This window comes from Drosophila gunungcola, unplaced genomic scaffold (genome assembly GCF_025200985.1).
Source record: "Drosophila gunungcola strain Sukarami unplaced genomic scaffold, Dgunungcola_SK_2 000071F, whole genome shotgun sequence".
Taxonomy (NCBI): domain Eukaryota; kingdom Metazoa; phylum Arthropoda; class Insecta; order Diptera; family Drosophilidae; genus Drosophila; species Drosophila gunungcola.
The window spans coordinates 249,628-263,178 of record NW_026453234.1 but is presented as its reverse complement, the minus strand read 5'-3'; the positions used below and the strand labels follow the sequence as shown (position 1 = coordinate 263,178).

The 13,551-nt window shown below is 36.2% G+C and overlaps 1 protein-coding gene across 3 annotated transcripts in view; it reads left to right on the top strand.

Annotated features, from left to right (window-relative positions):
- Positions 1-13,551, top strand: part of LOC128264454 (integrin alpha-PS2) — a 37,155-nt gene that overhangs the window by 6,124 nt on the left and 17,480 nt on the right. For all 3 annotated transcript variants that reach the window (XM_052999920.1, XM_052999918.1, XM_052999919.1), the window contains exons 3-4: positions 6,456-6,586; positions 8,319-8,416. In XM_052999920.1, coding sequence (XP_052855880.1) covers positions 6,456-6,586; positions 8,319-8,416 — 229 coding nt within the window. The remainder of the gene's footprint in view (positions 1-6,455; positions 6,587-8,318; positions 8,417-13,551) is intronic.

Below are 13,551 nucleotides of genomic sequence, written 5' to 3'. Positions count from 1 at the left end.
GAAGAGTCGCGAATCTCGATGTGGTTCTCTTTTGGCTTTCTGTATAGTGCTACCTAGCTGCCGAAGGGCATTACTTGACAAAAAAAAAATACAAAAAAACGTCCATGGCTGGGGGTTTGCCTCCGTTAAAAGCTTAAAATTACCTGACTCCATTCTAAAGCCTCGTTGGATAATTATGTGCTAACTCAGAAGACAAAAGGCAAAGCGGCAGAGACGACAACGAAGTGAGGAAAGTGGTAAACACAACGTGGCTAAGTAACTATTTGTGGTTATTGTTTATAAGGCAACAGCTCAAAGTCGTTGGCCAATATGCTGCTTGCCCTGAGCAGAGCACCGGCAATTAATACAGCACATATGTGTATCCGTATCTTCAGAGGCATTTTATATGTCCATAGTCACCTCGAATGTATCTGTATCTGTATCTGTATCTGTGCCTGCATCTGTATCTGTATCTCTAACTCGGCGCGACATAGTTTTTTGTGTGGTGTGTGGTGTGTGCTATTTACGGTCAAGTGTTCCGAGCCGCAAGGTTGTCGCCGCTTCACCCAATTGGCCAAATAAAGTCGTTTGTCCGTTATCCAGAACGAGAGTCGATCGGATCGCTTGGCCACAAGCACAACCACAAGCACAAGTTTCCTTATAGACGGATATAATGGCCAGGCCAACTCATTAGCCTGACCTCGTTCCGTTCCTCATGCCTTGCCTGCTTTTGGGATCCTTTAATGTTCTATCTAGTTCAGCTGCTCACCCGAATGACTTTATTACGAGCAAAGTGAAATCTTTGGTGTTTGAGACATCACGTTTAGCTATGGTCGGCCGATCAGTCATTAGAATAATCATATTTTCATGAGCCGGCATTTGTGGATTTTTGAGATGTGCAATTAAAAGCCTTGTAGATTTTTAGTTTAGAAAGTCATTGCTGCATATCTTCTATAAAATTTAAATTGGTAACATACTTCTCCATATTTTATTTATCATTCCAAAAAAAATTTTAAAAACATTTGAAATTGTGTATGATAAAACAAAGAGATAATATGATAATGCTAAGCCACATTCCAGAAATATTAAGTTATTCCTGAATTGCTCTTCCTTATCAAAAATAACTGAAATTCTAAGCATTTAAATTATTAAGAATTTAGTAAATAGGTATACATATTTAAATATATATTTACAAAATAAATTCCTTACCACATAGATTGTGTCCTATGTGTCTTTTATCCACAATTTATGTTCTTAGGGTTACTTTTTTGAATGTTTAATAATGAAACCATTTAAAATTTTCCAAACCATTTTCATGAGCCGCTCTCAGTTACCGAATGTTTGAGTTAGCATCTTTAAAGTCTCCCTCAAATTATTTTTAGCTACTTCTCCAGTAGCCCACCAACATCGATGGCAGCCGCGGCAAAGGAAGATCACTTGAGGGATCATTTGGGGTCTCCACCATCCGCTCTTTCTCTATAGTTTCTCTATAGTTTCTCTATAGTTTCTCTATGGTTTTCCCTCGGTTCGCCAGTAAGTGGGCTGCAGGGGTCTGGGCAATCTATCTATTGCATAAACTCAAACTCAAATAAACTACTGTCAGCTGCAGCTGAGATCGTATCGATCGTTTGTTATGAAATGGCAAAAACGGCGGCAGGCAATGAGAACTGTAATTGATTTCAAATATTTATGCCGTACATCCACGGAAAAAAACAAGCAATGCTATTTCAATATTGAAAGAAAATACAATATAATATTAATAAAATATAATAATAATAATATAACAATAAAAAATCTGTATGCTGAAATAAACATACTTTTTTTAAATCATAAAAAAAACAATTAAAAGTTTAACGCATTGCTTTAGAATACTTTAATATCAACTAGACTTCTATTTAAGAATTTTAATAATTAAAAAAAAATTATTAAATTTTAGTTTTTCGACATTTAAATAGGCCACTTATTTTTTTCTCTGTAGGCGGATACTTTGGCATTTTCATTTGTTTGGCCAAACCGCCTTAATTGCCGCTTGATTGCGGAGTCTCGAGTGGTGGAGTAAGATATCCATTAGAGATCGTGGATCGCCGTTTGGCCGATCTCAGATCTCAGATCTCTGATCACCGATCAGCTGGCTATACGGGGTCTAGGAAAACGGAAGTGTCAATGTGTAAAAAAGGTGCTGGAAAACCGCACACGCACTTAGGTACGGGGAAATGGAAAATAGAAAATGGGAAATTGAAAATTGAAAATGGTAAATGTTAAATCGCTCAATGGACTAAACAAACGGTCTGCAGCGCCGGGTCTGTCACGTGTGCAAGGGTTTTTAGTTTTCAGTTTTCAGTTTTCCCAGACCTACAGACCTACGGGGGGCGCACACATGTTTAGCGCCGACACGCCTTCGCAGTCGCCTACTTTTTCCCAGTTTTTCCCTGAGTTTTGGTTTCGATCCTCACCCTCATATCGTAGTTTAGGGATCCGATCGTTTCGGTTCCTTTCACGCGCCCTGACTCCGCAAGTGAGTTGACTGTTTTTCGAAACGTTTCGAAATGTAACCCCTTTTACTTACAAATGTGCATTACTTAAAAGGTTACGAATGACAGTGAACCCCAAAAGTCACCCGACGTTCAGCGGAAGTTTTGTAAACAAAAGCCTGGAAAAAATTCAAATGTTGTTAGGCAAAAACTTGAGAAATGCCAATGGTATTATCACGAGTGCTGAGAAGATCAACGAAAATTGGAGTGATCTCTTCAATAATTTTCTGCTGACAAGATCACTTTAAAACCATTTGTATATAATGCTGAAATGCTGATGATGATCTTTTAAACAGCTGAAACAACATTTAAGTGGTTAAAGAACTTCAAAATAAATAATAACACAATGTAGAATCAGAGGGAAGATGTTTATTAAAATTTGTCTTATTTAGGATTACTAAACTAACGTTTTAAAAAGCCAGTTATAAAGAAAGATGATTAAAAAGCTAAATTAATATATAATTTTTTTTTTGGATTTGTTTGCTTACATTCATTTTTATGTAGAAGATGTGAAGAAGATACAATTAGTAATCAATTAAATGCATCTTAAGTTGTTAATGGCTTAAATAAATTGTACTGATCCTGCAGCTGTCTCTGAGTATATCAGTCAGCTAACTTTTCTGCGGCAGTGTGCAATGAATTCATTCAGAAAGAGAATATGTGGCAGGAAGCATGCGCAGCTTCACACAAGTCCCGCACCCACATCATTCAGAAAGTGAACTGGAGTGGGTATAGAAATCGCACTGGGACTGTTACACATACATATAAATATATATATAAATATATATATATGTGTATATATACCCGTCACATCCTGCGAGCATGTGTTCAGCGAATGACTCGGAAGTCGGGGGTTAAGAGAGGCGGTAATTTTTGAAAATGTTATTTTTAAAACATTATTTTTATTGCGGCTGCTGCACGCGACGACGAAGTCGAAGTCGAAGGTAATTCAAGATGGGTCTCTGGGCATACTCAATTTAGCATTCAAGGCGCGAACCAACATAAGGTTTTCCATTCCATTCCACTCCACTACATACCATTTTATTTTATTTGTATTTGTATTTGTATTGTATTATATTGTGTCTTCTGGGACGCTCCTTCTTTTCCCTGAATTTTGTTTTCAAGACATGTGTGCGGAAAATTGGTTTTCGATCTATCCTTTCCTGCGGTCCATTCCAATTAAGACATTTAGCCGTATCGAAATTAGAAATCGAACAATCGCATTTGTTGGCTTGGCGCCTGGCCCGATGTTATTTTCACTTTTCAATTGACTCGCATTGATTTCGAATATTTTAGAGGCTGGCATTGTGTGCGGCAGTCGGGGGTTTTGATCTTTGCAAGGTCCACTGATCACCATAACAATATCATCGCATTCCGGACTGACGCGTGCTCTACAATTTACAAATTAAAATTACGTAACCCAGAACGCTTGACTGCCACAAATTCATTTGGCAATCGAGAAAACTGACACTGTGCTACATCCAAAATGTACACTAATGAATGTATTATTTTCAAGATTTTTAGGACATGATGTTCAAACAGGGGTTTGAAAATTAAAAGGTTAAACAAAATTAGTAAAAGTTAAACAAATAAACAATCCACTCAAATAAAGTTTATCAAAACTGCTCAATTTCATATATTTACATTTTTCTCTAACGTATTTTATGAAATTGCTTGAATTGTTAAATTTTGTGGTACAAAAATAGTAGTGAAATACTTGGAAATCAAATAAGTGAAATAAACAAATGTGAATTAATAATCGACTGAAGAATGGTTTCTTTTGAGAAATTCTGTTATTGATTCATTCATTTCAATGAAATGCAAATGCAAGGCGCCCCCTCAAATAAATATTGGTGGAGGAGAACCAGTGGATGGAGAACCTGTTTGAGCTTGTCTCATTTTTTTTTTTTCGTCTGTCCATAAATTAATATTAATTATATCTAACGGAGAGCAAGAGAATGATCGAATCGATGGATGCCAATGATGTCAGCACCGGGAACAGATACAACGATAAAAAGATACTCGAGTTCAGGCCGAGAGAGAAGTTGATCTTAAAACTAATTAGAGCTTTCGAGCATGGGTTTTAACTACTAAAAACCTAACTTAATCGCCTCACTCTTTAATAAAATGCAGCTGCTATTTTGTGTATTGTAAAATCATTTTTAAATGCATTGCAAATGCCACAAGAAATAACAGCTTGTAAACTTTCAAAGACCCGCTTCATTCATTCGTTCTCCCATTTATTGAATTACACTTGGAAAAATATAGGACATATTGTACTATTGCAAAACTGAAAACTGAAAAATATAGATCATATTTGTAATAAACATATTTTAATTGCCTTTGTAGTGTATAAATGATAATATAAATTATTTTATAAGACAAAGTGTCTTATTCAAGATTAGGGCAGTGTAATCAGGATAATTTGATTTCTGGTTTTTCGCTCAGCGTACTGAGCCCATTCATAGGAAGTTCCATTCGCGATCTCCTTTCGGTCGCTCCCTCTCGAGTTTCACGCATCTGTGCGATTTTTTGTGTTTAAGTGAAGCGTCAAATTGTTGCATGTGGGTTGAGCAGGTCGGCCAATAAGGGGGCGGGTCATCGAGGGGATGGTAAATGGGGCGGGGCAGGGGCGGCGGCAACGAGGGTAGGGGGTTTTAATCAACTCTCAAGTGTTTGATTTCAACCGTTTGCGGCGTGCCCCGTGTAGCATCCGTAGAAGTTTGCCTACACAGAGAAAAAACCATGCGAATTATTTTGATTTTATTTTAACCATAATTTTTTCTAGGTTTATATATGTACCTCAATTGAATTTATCACAAGTTATACAAAATAAAACCTCAGATTATGAAACAAATTGTTATTATTATTATTACTAATTTGTTTTCAAACACAGTAACCAAATTTTGTTATTCATTTATTTTCTGTAATTCAAATATTTAATAGATAGTAATGAAAACCTAGCGAATTGATAGCTTAATTTTGCCTGTGCACACATTCACTTTCCGTTTATTATTTTCAATTTTAATGAAGGCCCACTTAGTGCACCCTAGGGCCAAAGCCGACGACCATCGACTACTGGGCACCCTTTTCTTTTCTTTCCCTTTCATTTCTGTTCGCCGCACTTCCGCATTCAATGCTAATGACAGCTGTCAATGTGCGTGCCATGATGAACTGCTGCCCCTGGAGGAGAACAGCGTACCACTAGGACCGCCAGATATACCATAACCACCAGAACCAACAGAACCACCAGAGCCACTAGAGCCACCAGAACCACTGACTCTCAGAAATCCGGAGATATGGGGAGGAAAAATGTCGAGGGTGCGGGCGGTGCGGCCTCATAAAGAGGGTTGCCAAAAGGCAAATAGGGAGGGTTATCGGCTCAGTTAAGGGAATTTCGAGAATCCAATTTAAAGTGTTAAAAGAATGGCATAAGCCTTGAAGTGGGACATTAAAGGCGCTGAGCAGGGTCGAACTCTAAAGAGATGATTAAACAAATTGTTATATTCCCAATTGAAAAAGAAACATCTTTTCATGAATCAGCTACAAATTTTGGCAAAAAATTTGTTTGTGTATATGGGTATTTCCGGAGTCGAGAACGCGACGTTCGTACCACTTAAAACAAAAAAAAAATAATAAAAATTGAGATTATAAAACTTGCAAAAATTTAATAAATTAAAGAAAATGTTTTTTTTTTTTAAATATAGTTTCAGTCATGTTATGTTAAAGCATACAGAAAACAGACATTCAGTTTTTCAGCTATTAAGGAGACATTTAACAACATTTATAATTTTTTTTATTTCCACCTTTAAAGGTTTTGTCCTATAAATCTTACTGTTGTTATACTATTCATTGCATATTTGGATTCTGTTTCTTTTTATTTCTTTAAGGGATTTTAACCTTGAGTTTATATCCGATTTTAACCCCAATATTTTATTTTTACAGCGTCAGCTTGATCGTTGGAGCCCCCAAATTCGACACGTCCCGTTATCAACAGGGCGTGACGGAGGCCGGCGGTGTGTTCAAATGCAGCCTGAACGATGACGACTGCAAATTGGTGCCATTCGACTCCAAAGGTAATTTAATCGAGGCAAATAAACACTTAAGTCAGGTACCCATTTCGAGTCTGTGTCTCTGGGCATTGCTAGTGAGAAGATGGGAATTCTCTAGCGGAGAACTTGGCGCCAATCCCCGCCAGAAACTGGCGCCAGGGAAGCACAAATCGCAATTAGTTTATTTATGGCCTACACGCATGCGCAACCTTTTAGTATGCAAAATGCGAGGAATGCACAACGTGCAGTGGGGAAAAAAAAATGAAAACAAAAAAAAAAAAAAAAAATGCTACGCAAAAACATATATATAAAATTGCAATAATATATTTTTAGACAATTGCCGGGAACATCCTGGGCATAAAACGGAAATGATAAACTTACTTACCAACAACCTCCAAGTATACTGTACTTCCTCGCTGCAAAGTTTTTGCATATTTTTTCCATTAAGCGAAGGCTGTGCACTCTGCGTTTGTCTGCTATAAATATGCAATTTGATTTTGCAACGCGGAGCGAAAAAAAAAATTAAAAATGAAAAATGAAAAAGACAACACATTGGGTAAAAGTTATTGACACGTGCCCCATCAGACTGCAGACTCGATAATGGATGTTGGCGAACCATAATGCTCACGGGGGGTGTGTCCCATAAATTCACAGGCCCTCCTGCCCCAGCTCCCTTTCAATTTCGCTTAAATAATATATAAATCTCTGCTCAAACTCATGCTTAATGTGGCTAACCAAAAACAAAAAAAAACAACAAAAAAAATGAAAAGGAGTCAACAGGTGCTTCATTCAGCTCGCAGGTTCGTTTGGTCATCTTCTAAAGTGTTTTTCAGCCCTGTGATTCACTGGGCCCTGTCATCCATCCATTAGTTGTTAGATTTTATAAAATGGCGTTGGCTTTACACACTCATGACTAAATCAGCAAAATTCCAAAGGAAGGAAGTATTTCCGTTTTTTCTCAATGATTATTTAAATATGAATTATTCATTTACGTTTTAGTGTCATGGGGTGATTCAGTTTCTTCAAACTTAACTTTGTAATTTGGCTATTTTTAATGGTTAAGCTCTCATTATTTTCGGTGATTCTTTAATGGGCAGAATATTTGTTTATGCTTTCAGGTTTTATTTTTGGGATTTTCTTGCCAACAGATAATACAAGAACTTCTATTCCATTTCCCTCTATTTTTCACTTAAATGTTCTATTATTTTTCTATCTCATCCATCACTCTTGTATACAATTTTTGATGGATTTACCTGTGGGCCATTTATCCCTCATTAGGCCCTAAAGCACCAGCCCAAAATTTGTACCATCCGCACACCCCAGAAATATTTTAGCCCCTCTACTGCAAATTGTATAGTTTTACTCCCTATAGCACCTCACGTTACCCCTGAAATTGTGTCATAAATCACTGACAAAAGGAAGTGACCATCATCATTATTATTCACGTTGTTGTTCTCAAGTGATTTTGTGTTCTCAGTGTACTATAGCTTAATTAGTTTGCCTTTCTCCCCCCAGTTAAAAATACATATTAATTTCACTAAATTGTTCATTTCCGTCCACATTTTGTCAGAATTATTTCGTACGTCTTTGTTTCGCTGTCTCCGTTTTATTCTTAATTTTTACCCGCTTTCGTCGTACATTTGAAAATTATGTTTATTCCCTTTGCCGCCGCTGCCTTGCAATTTTGATTTGCCAAATAAAGTTGTCGGTTATTTATTTGCAGAGTTAATGATATGTTTTTTTCTTCTTATACCAGGCAACAATCGAAATACGGAGAAAGAGGTCGTGGACAGGAAATCCTATCAATGGCTGGGCGCCACGGTGGCCACAGGACGCGATAGTGACTTGGTTGTGGTAAGTATAAAAACAATACTACAAATTAGGTAAATACATATAGTTCAAGGAATGATTGTATAAATGGCCCATAATTTTTATGGCCAAAAAGAATATAATTTTAGTTATCAAGGCACAGAAGTCTTAAAATGGAAATAATAACATATTGAATATCAAAGATTTGAAAATAATTATAGGACAAAAAAGTTTTTAGAGCAACATTGACTTTCATTTCAGTTTTAAGGGCACCTCCAAGATCACTGAATCACTTATTTATGTTTTTATATTTATCCCAATGCCGTAAAGTCGTATTTTAGTATGGCCTTAAAATGATATAGCCCACCGATGACTCCCATTATCGCCCTTTAAAGCCCCGATTTATGGGGCAAACAATGTGAGAACTAAGCAGACAGATACTTTCATTTTCCACAGACCGCAAGACGACCTACTAACCGAAAAGCCAACCGCTGGAAAAACCTTGTCCGATTTTAGTGTTCATCGATGATGGCATCATCATCTGCGGCGACAGAGCTCGTTAAAATGTCAAATTGCATTGAAAGTGCAAGGGGACTAATGGTATTCAGCCCAAGATCTTAGCTTTACGCCCACCTCATCGCGTAACTGACACCTTTTCTATCATATATGTATGTCGGAAAAATCAAATCTCTGTAGAAAATTAGCTTTTTTTTATGGTTGTCTTTCCGTTAGATGTCAGTGGGTGTTCGGGTAAACTTTGTTCTCAATGGACTTGGATTTGGATTTGGATTTCGATTTCGGTTTTCATAGTCACTGTTGTTTTGTCATCGCTGCGGTTCGCCGGTGGATTGCGTCAAGTAAACCACAAAAGAAAACCAAGACAGATAGAAAACCATAATAAGATACCCATGCCCAGATACAGTGCTTTGTTGGTACACATAGATAAATCTTTTTTATTTTTTTTTTATGAAGTTTAAAAATAGATTTGAATTGTGTTGGATTTTAAAGTATCAATATGCAGTGCTATATCATTGATAATATTTAAACAATGCATACATTTTGAGACTCCAAATTCCTTAACATTTTTAATTTTGAATAAATGTAATCTAGCGTATTGATTACTGATAAAAAAAAGTAGTAGTAGTTTTCATAGATTTTTCTCTGTGCAAGTGTGCAAGTGTGCTTTGCTGCTTTGTTGCTTTGCTGCCACAGTGCTCGTGTGCTTTTCTGCTTTGGCAACTCGGACTCTTTAAGGTGCGCCACGTCTCGCAACTTTGGTTAATTGCGTTGGCGTTGGCTTCTTTTGTTGGCCGCTTGTTGACTGCCCACCCACCATAAACATTTGATTTTCACTTTAGTTCTCAATTAACTTTGATTTGGCCCATTTGATTTTGGCCCTGGCCGTTAACATTGATGGCCAGTACGTCCTTTGCCCGTGCTATTTCTAGTTTTTTGTCTCCCTACCCTTGCCATTGGGGCCAGGTCAGGTCACTTCCGCCACGCGTTCTCCTGGGCGATTGGGAAACTCGAAATGGGAACCTGCAACTGGGTCTGGGACCGGGAATGGCCTTCAAATGCCCATTAACCGGATGGGGGGAGCTGCTCATCGATTGGTTTTCGTTGCGCCAAGTGTCCGACTGAATTGCTGGGCCACATCATCATCCCGGATTACATCAGTCGATGGGGTGATTGTGTGTAAAAAAATTAATTTAGGAAAAATTGAAATAGTTTATTACCAATTCTCACAGAGTTTCTCAAGGATAAGAGATTTATTTAAGTTGATTATTTCATAGGAAAAATTGTGTATATTTCCTCGTAAGGTCTATTTATAAAATATAAATATATTTAAGAATTAGCTAAGAATAGTTTAAATTTGTGTAAAAAAAAAAATTAAATTTTAAATCCAATCCTATAGTTTAATTTAAAACAAAATCCTTAAAAACGCATATAAAACTTCAACATTTATAAGTTTATGGCTAGCTGGGTAGCAAAACAATGGCAATCGTTTTATAACCTTAAGTACCTCGAAGTGACCTTTAGCCTGCCTCATTTTTTAGGCATGTCAACCATTTCCATTCTTTAAAACCAAAATTGTTTTGTCGTGTTCCCGGCTTATTTCCTTTGCAGCTTAACATATTTTGAACGATTTCTGGCTGGCTTTGTTTGGGCTTTCTTTGCGCTTGGTTTTAGTAGTTTTGAGGTCTCTTTCTGTATTTGGGCTTTTGTTTTTTGGGCGATTTTGTTTTTTTGTTTGTTTTTTTTTGGTTTTCATGTGGTTTATTGCCCATGTTTGGAGCAGAGTGCATACCAAAACGCCAACGATAAATTTTTGAGACATTAAACTGCACTTTTGCAGACGCCGTCGGTTCTTCCTGTAGTTTTTTTTTTTTTTTTTTTGTTGCAGGAGCAAATGCAAAGGCGAAGGCAAAGGCAATGGAAAAAAAAACAACAGCTAAAGTCAAAAGTCAACACGTTTGACATGGTCGACATGCAGACGTTACCATTGCGAATCGAATGCCAGAGAGACTATCAGGGGGCCCTCGGGCCAGATGCAGATGCAGATGCCAAAACGGCTAGGCCCATGGCCAACTCCAGTCCCCCGACACTCCGATCCTCCTCCATCACATATAATATATATACCTATATCTGTATATATCTGTGTGCGAGTACCCTGGCCATATTTGAGTTCAATAGCGCTGGCAATTTCACAGATCGTGTCGATGATCATGTTGCAATCGAAACGCTGCAGACTAAACAACAGCTCTCGAAGATAATAAGAACATTAAACGACTTAAAGTTACCTCAAAACATACTGGACAGTGCATATAGAATTATAGAATTTATTCATAAACATAATTCTTAGGACAAACTATATTTGCAAATGATATATGCAGGGTAGGGTATTTAGGGTATTTGTTTATTTATTGCCTTTTTTTATACCCTTGCAGAGGGTATTATAATTTCAGTCAGAAGTTTGCAACGCAGTGAAGGAGACGTTTCCGACCCTATAAAGTATATATATTCTTGATCAGCATCACTAGGAGAGTCGATCTAGCCATGTCCGTCTGTCCGTCTGTCCGTCTGTCCGTCCGTTTATATGCAAACTAGTCTCTCAGTTTTAAAGCTATCTGCATGAAACTTTCCCAAAAGTTGTCTTTCTATTGCAGGTAGTATATAAGTCGGAACGAGCCGGATCGGACGACTATAGCATATAGCTCCCATAGGAACAATCGGAAAAATAAATGAAAAAAAATTATAACTTTGCTGTTTTTTAATTTTTTGTTTAGTTCTTCGACATATAGTAATGGTAAAATATTTCCGATTTACGGTTTAAATTTCATCAAAATCGGACGACTATAGCATATAGCTCCCATAGGAACAATCGGAAAAAATAAATGAAAAAAAATTATAACTTTGCTGTTTTTTAATTTTTTGTTTAGTTCTTCGAGATATAGTAATGGTTTAATATTTCAGAATTACGGTTTCAATTTCATCAAAATCGGACGACTATAGCATATAGCTCCCATAGGAACAATCGGAAAAATAAATGAAAAAAATTATAACTTTTCTGTTTTTTAATTTTTTGTTTAGTTCTTCGACATATAGCAATGTTTAATTATTTCAGAATTATGGTATAAATTTTATCAAAATCGGACGTCTATAGCATATAGCTCCCATAGAAATAATAAAAATATATAAAATAACTATCTAATAATTGAGCTGCAAATAATCATAGTTTCAATGTTTTTTTTTAGCACATACTCAAGTAAATCATAATTTAAATGTTTTCAAAAGTATTTAATTAATGCAATAGCTGCAAGGGTATATGAACTTCGGCTTGCCGAAGTTTGCTTTCCTTCTTGTTATTTCTCACATTTTATTTTTAAATCTTCAGGGACTTAAGGCAAAGCTCTTAAAAAGAGACTGTTTTTTATCAGGCAGTGAGAAAAAACAGGTGGCTTTGGAGCTGACAAGAAAAAATTAAAAATTACACATTAAATAAATTTTGTGACATTTGGACACTTTGATAATAACTAATTGATGTGAAAGATTTTAAAACACTTTATGAAGATATGGTGAAAATAATCAATGTGTACTCGTCGTCTTGTAATGCTTAAAATTATATTTTATTAGGAATAATTTTAATTTTTGTACATTTAATTTTGAAATTAGTTAAATTGATAGAATAATAAGAAACCCGATTTTTTAATGATATATGTATGTATACCCACCGATTTTTAAGGGCTGGGTATTGAAAGTAATAACGTAGCGAAACGAGACCGCACGACATGCGGCACATGCCCCCGGGCGAGGGCATCTGTGAAAGAGACAGCTAGATGGCCGGAGAAAGAGACGGGCGGATGCAGTGAGTTCACTGGTGACAACCTTGGTGTTGTGCCGCTGATTGCCGATCATGGCCCGCCCACTTGGCGACAAGTTGTTGATTGGGACTACAGTCCGATTGTGATCTCATACAATTGTTGCCTGATCCTTGGCCTAAATTCAAAGCAATTGAGACTGTCCCAATTTTATTAATACTTTTACAACCGGAGGAGTCATATGTATTTTTTGCGGTTGGTTTTTAAATAGTGTCTTTATTTGTTTATCGTTCGGGGTCACCACAGGAAACGCTGAAAAATATATATAAATTAAATGTGGGTGCTCTTGAGTCATAAATATAATTAAAAATTATAAATTACTAGGCTTGCAAAATATTATCATTAGTTTTAAAAATTGTTCAAAATGGAGTGTTCCTGACAACTACTGACAAATAATTTAAATATTGTATTATTTAAAATAAAATAATTGATTGAGAATCAAAAATAAATACTTTAAGCAGGAAAGCCATAGTTTAAAATGACTTTACAATAAACAAGAAGGAAAGCAAACTTCGGCAAGCCGAAGTTCATATACCCTTGCAGCTATTGCATTAATTAAATACTTTTGAAAACATTTAAATTATGATTTACTTGAGTATGTGCTAAAAAAAACATTGAAACTATGATTATTTGCAGCTCAATTATTAGATAGTTATTTTATATATTTTTATTATTTCTATGGGAGCTATATGCTATAGACGTCCGATTTTGATAAAATTTATACCATAATTCTGAAATAATTAAACATTGCTATATGTCGAAGAACTAAACAAAAAATTAAAAAACAGAAAAGTTATAATT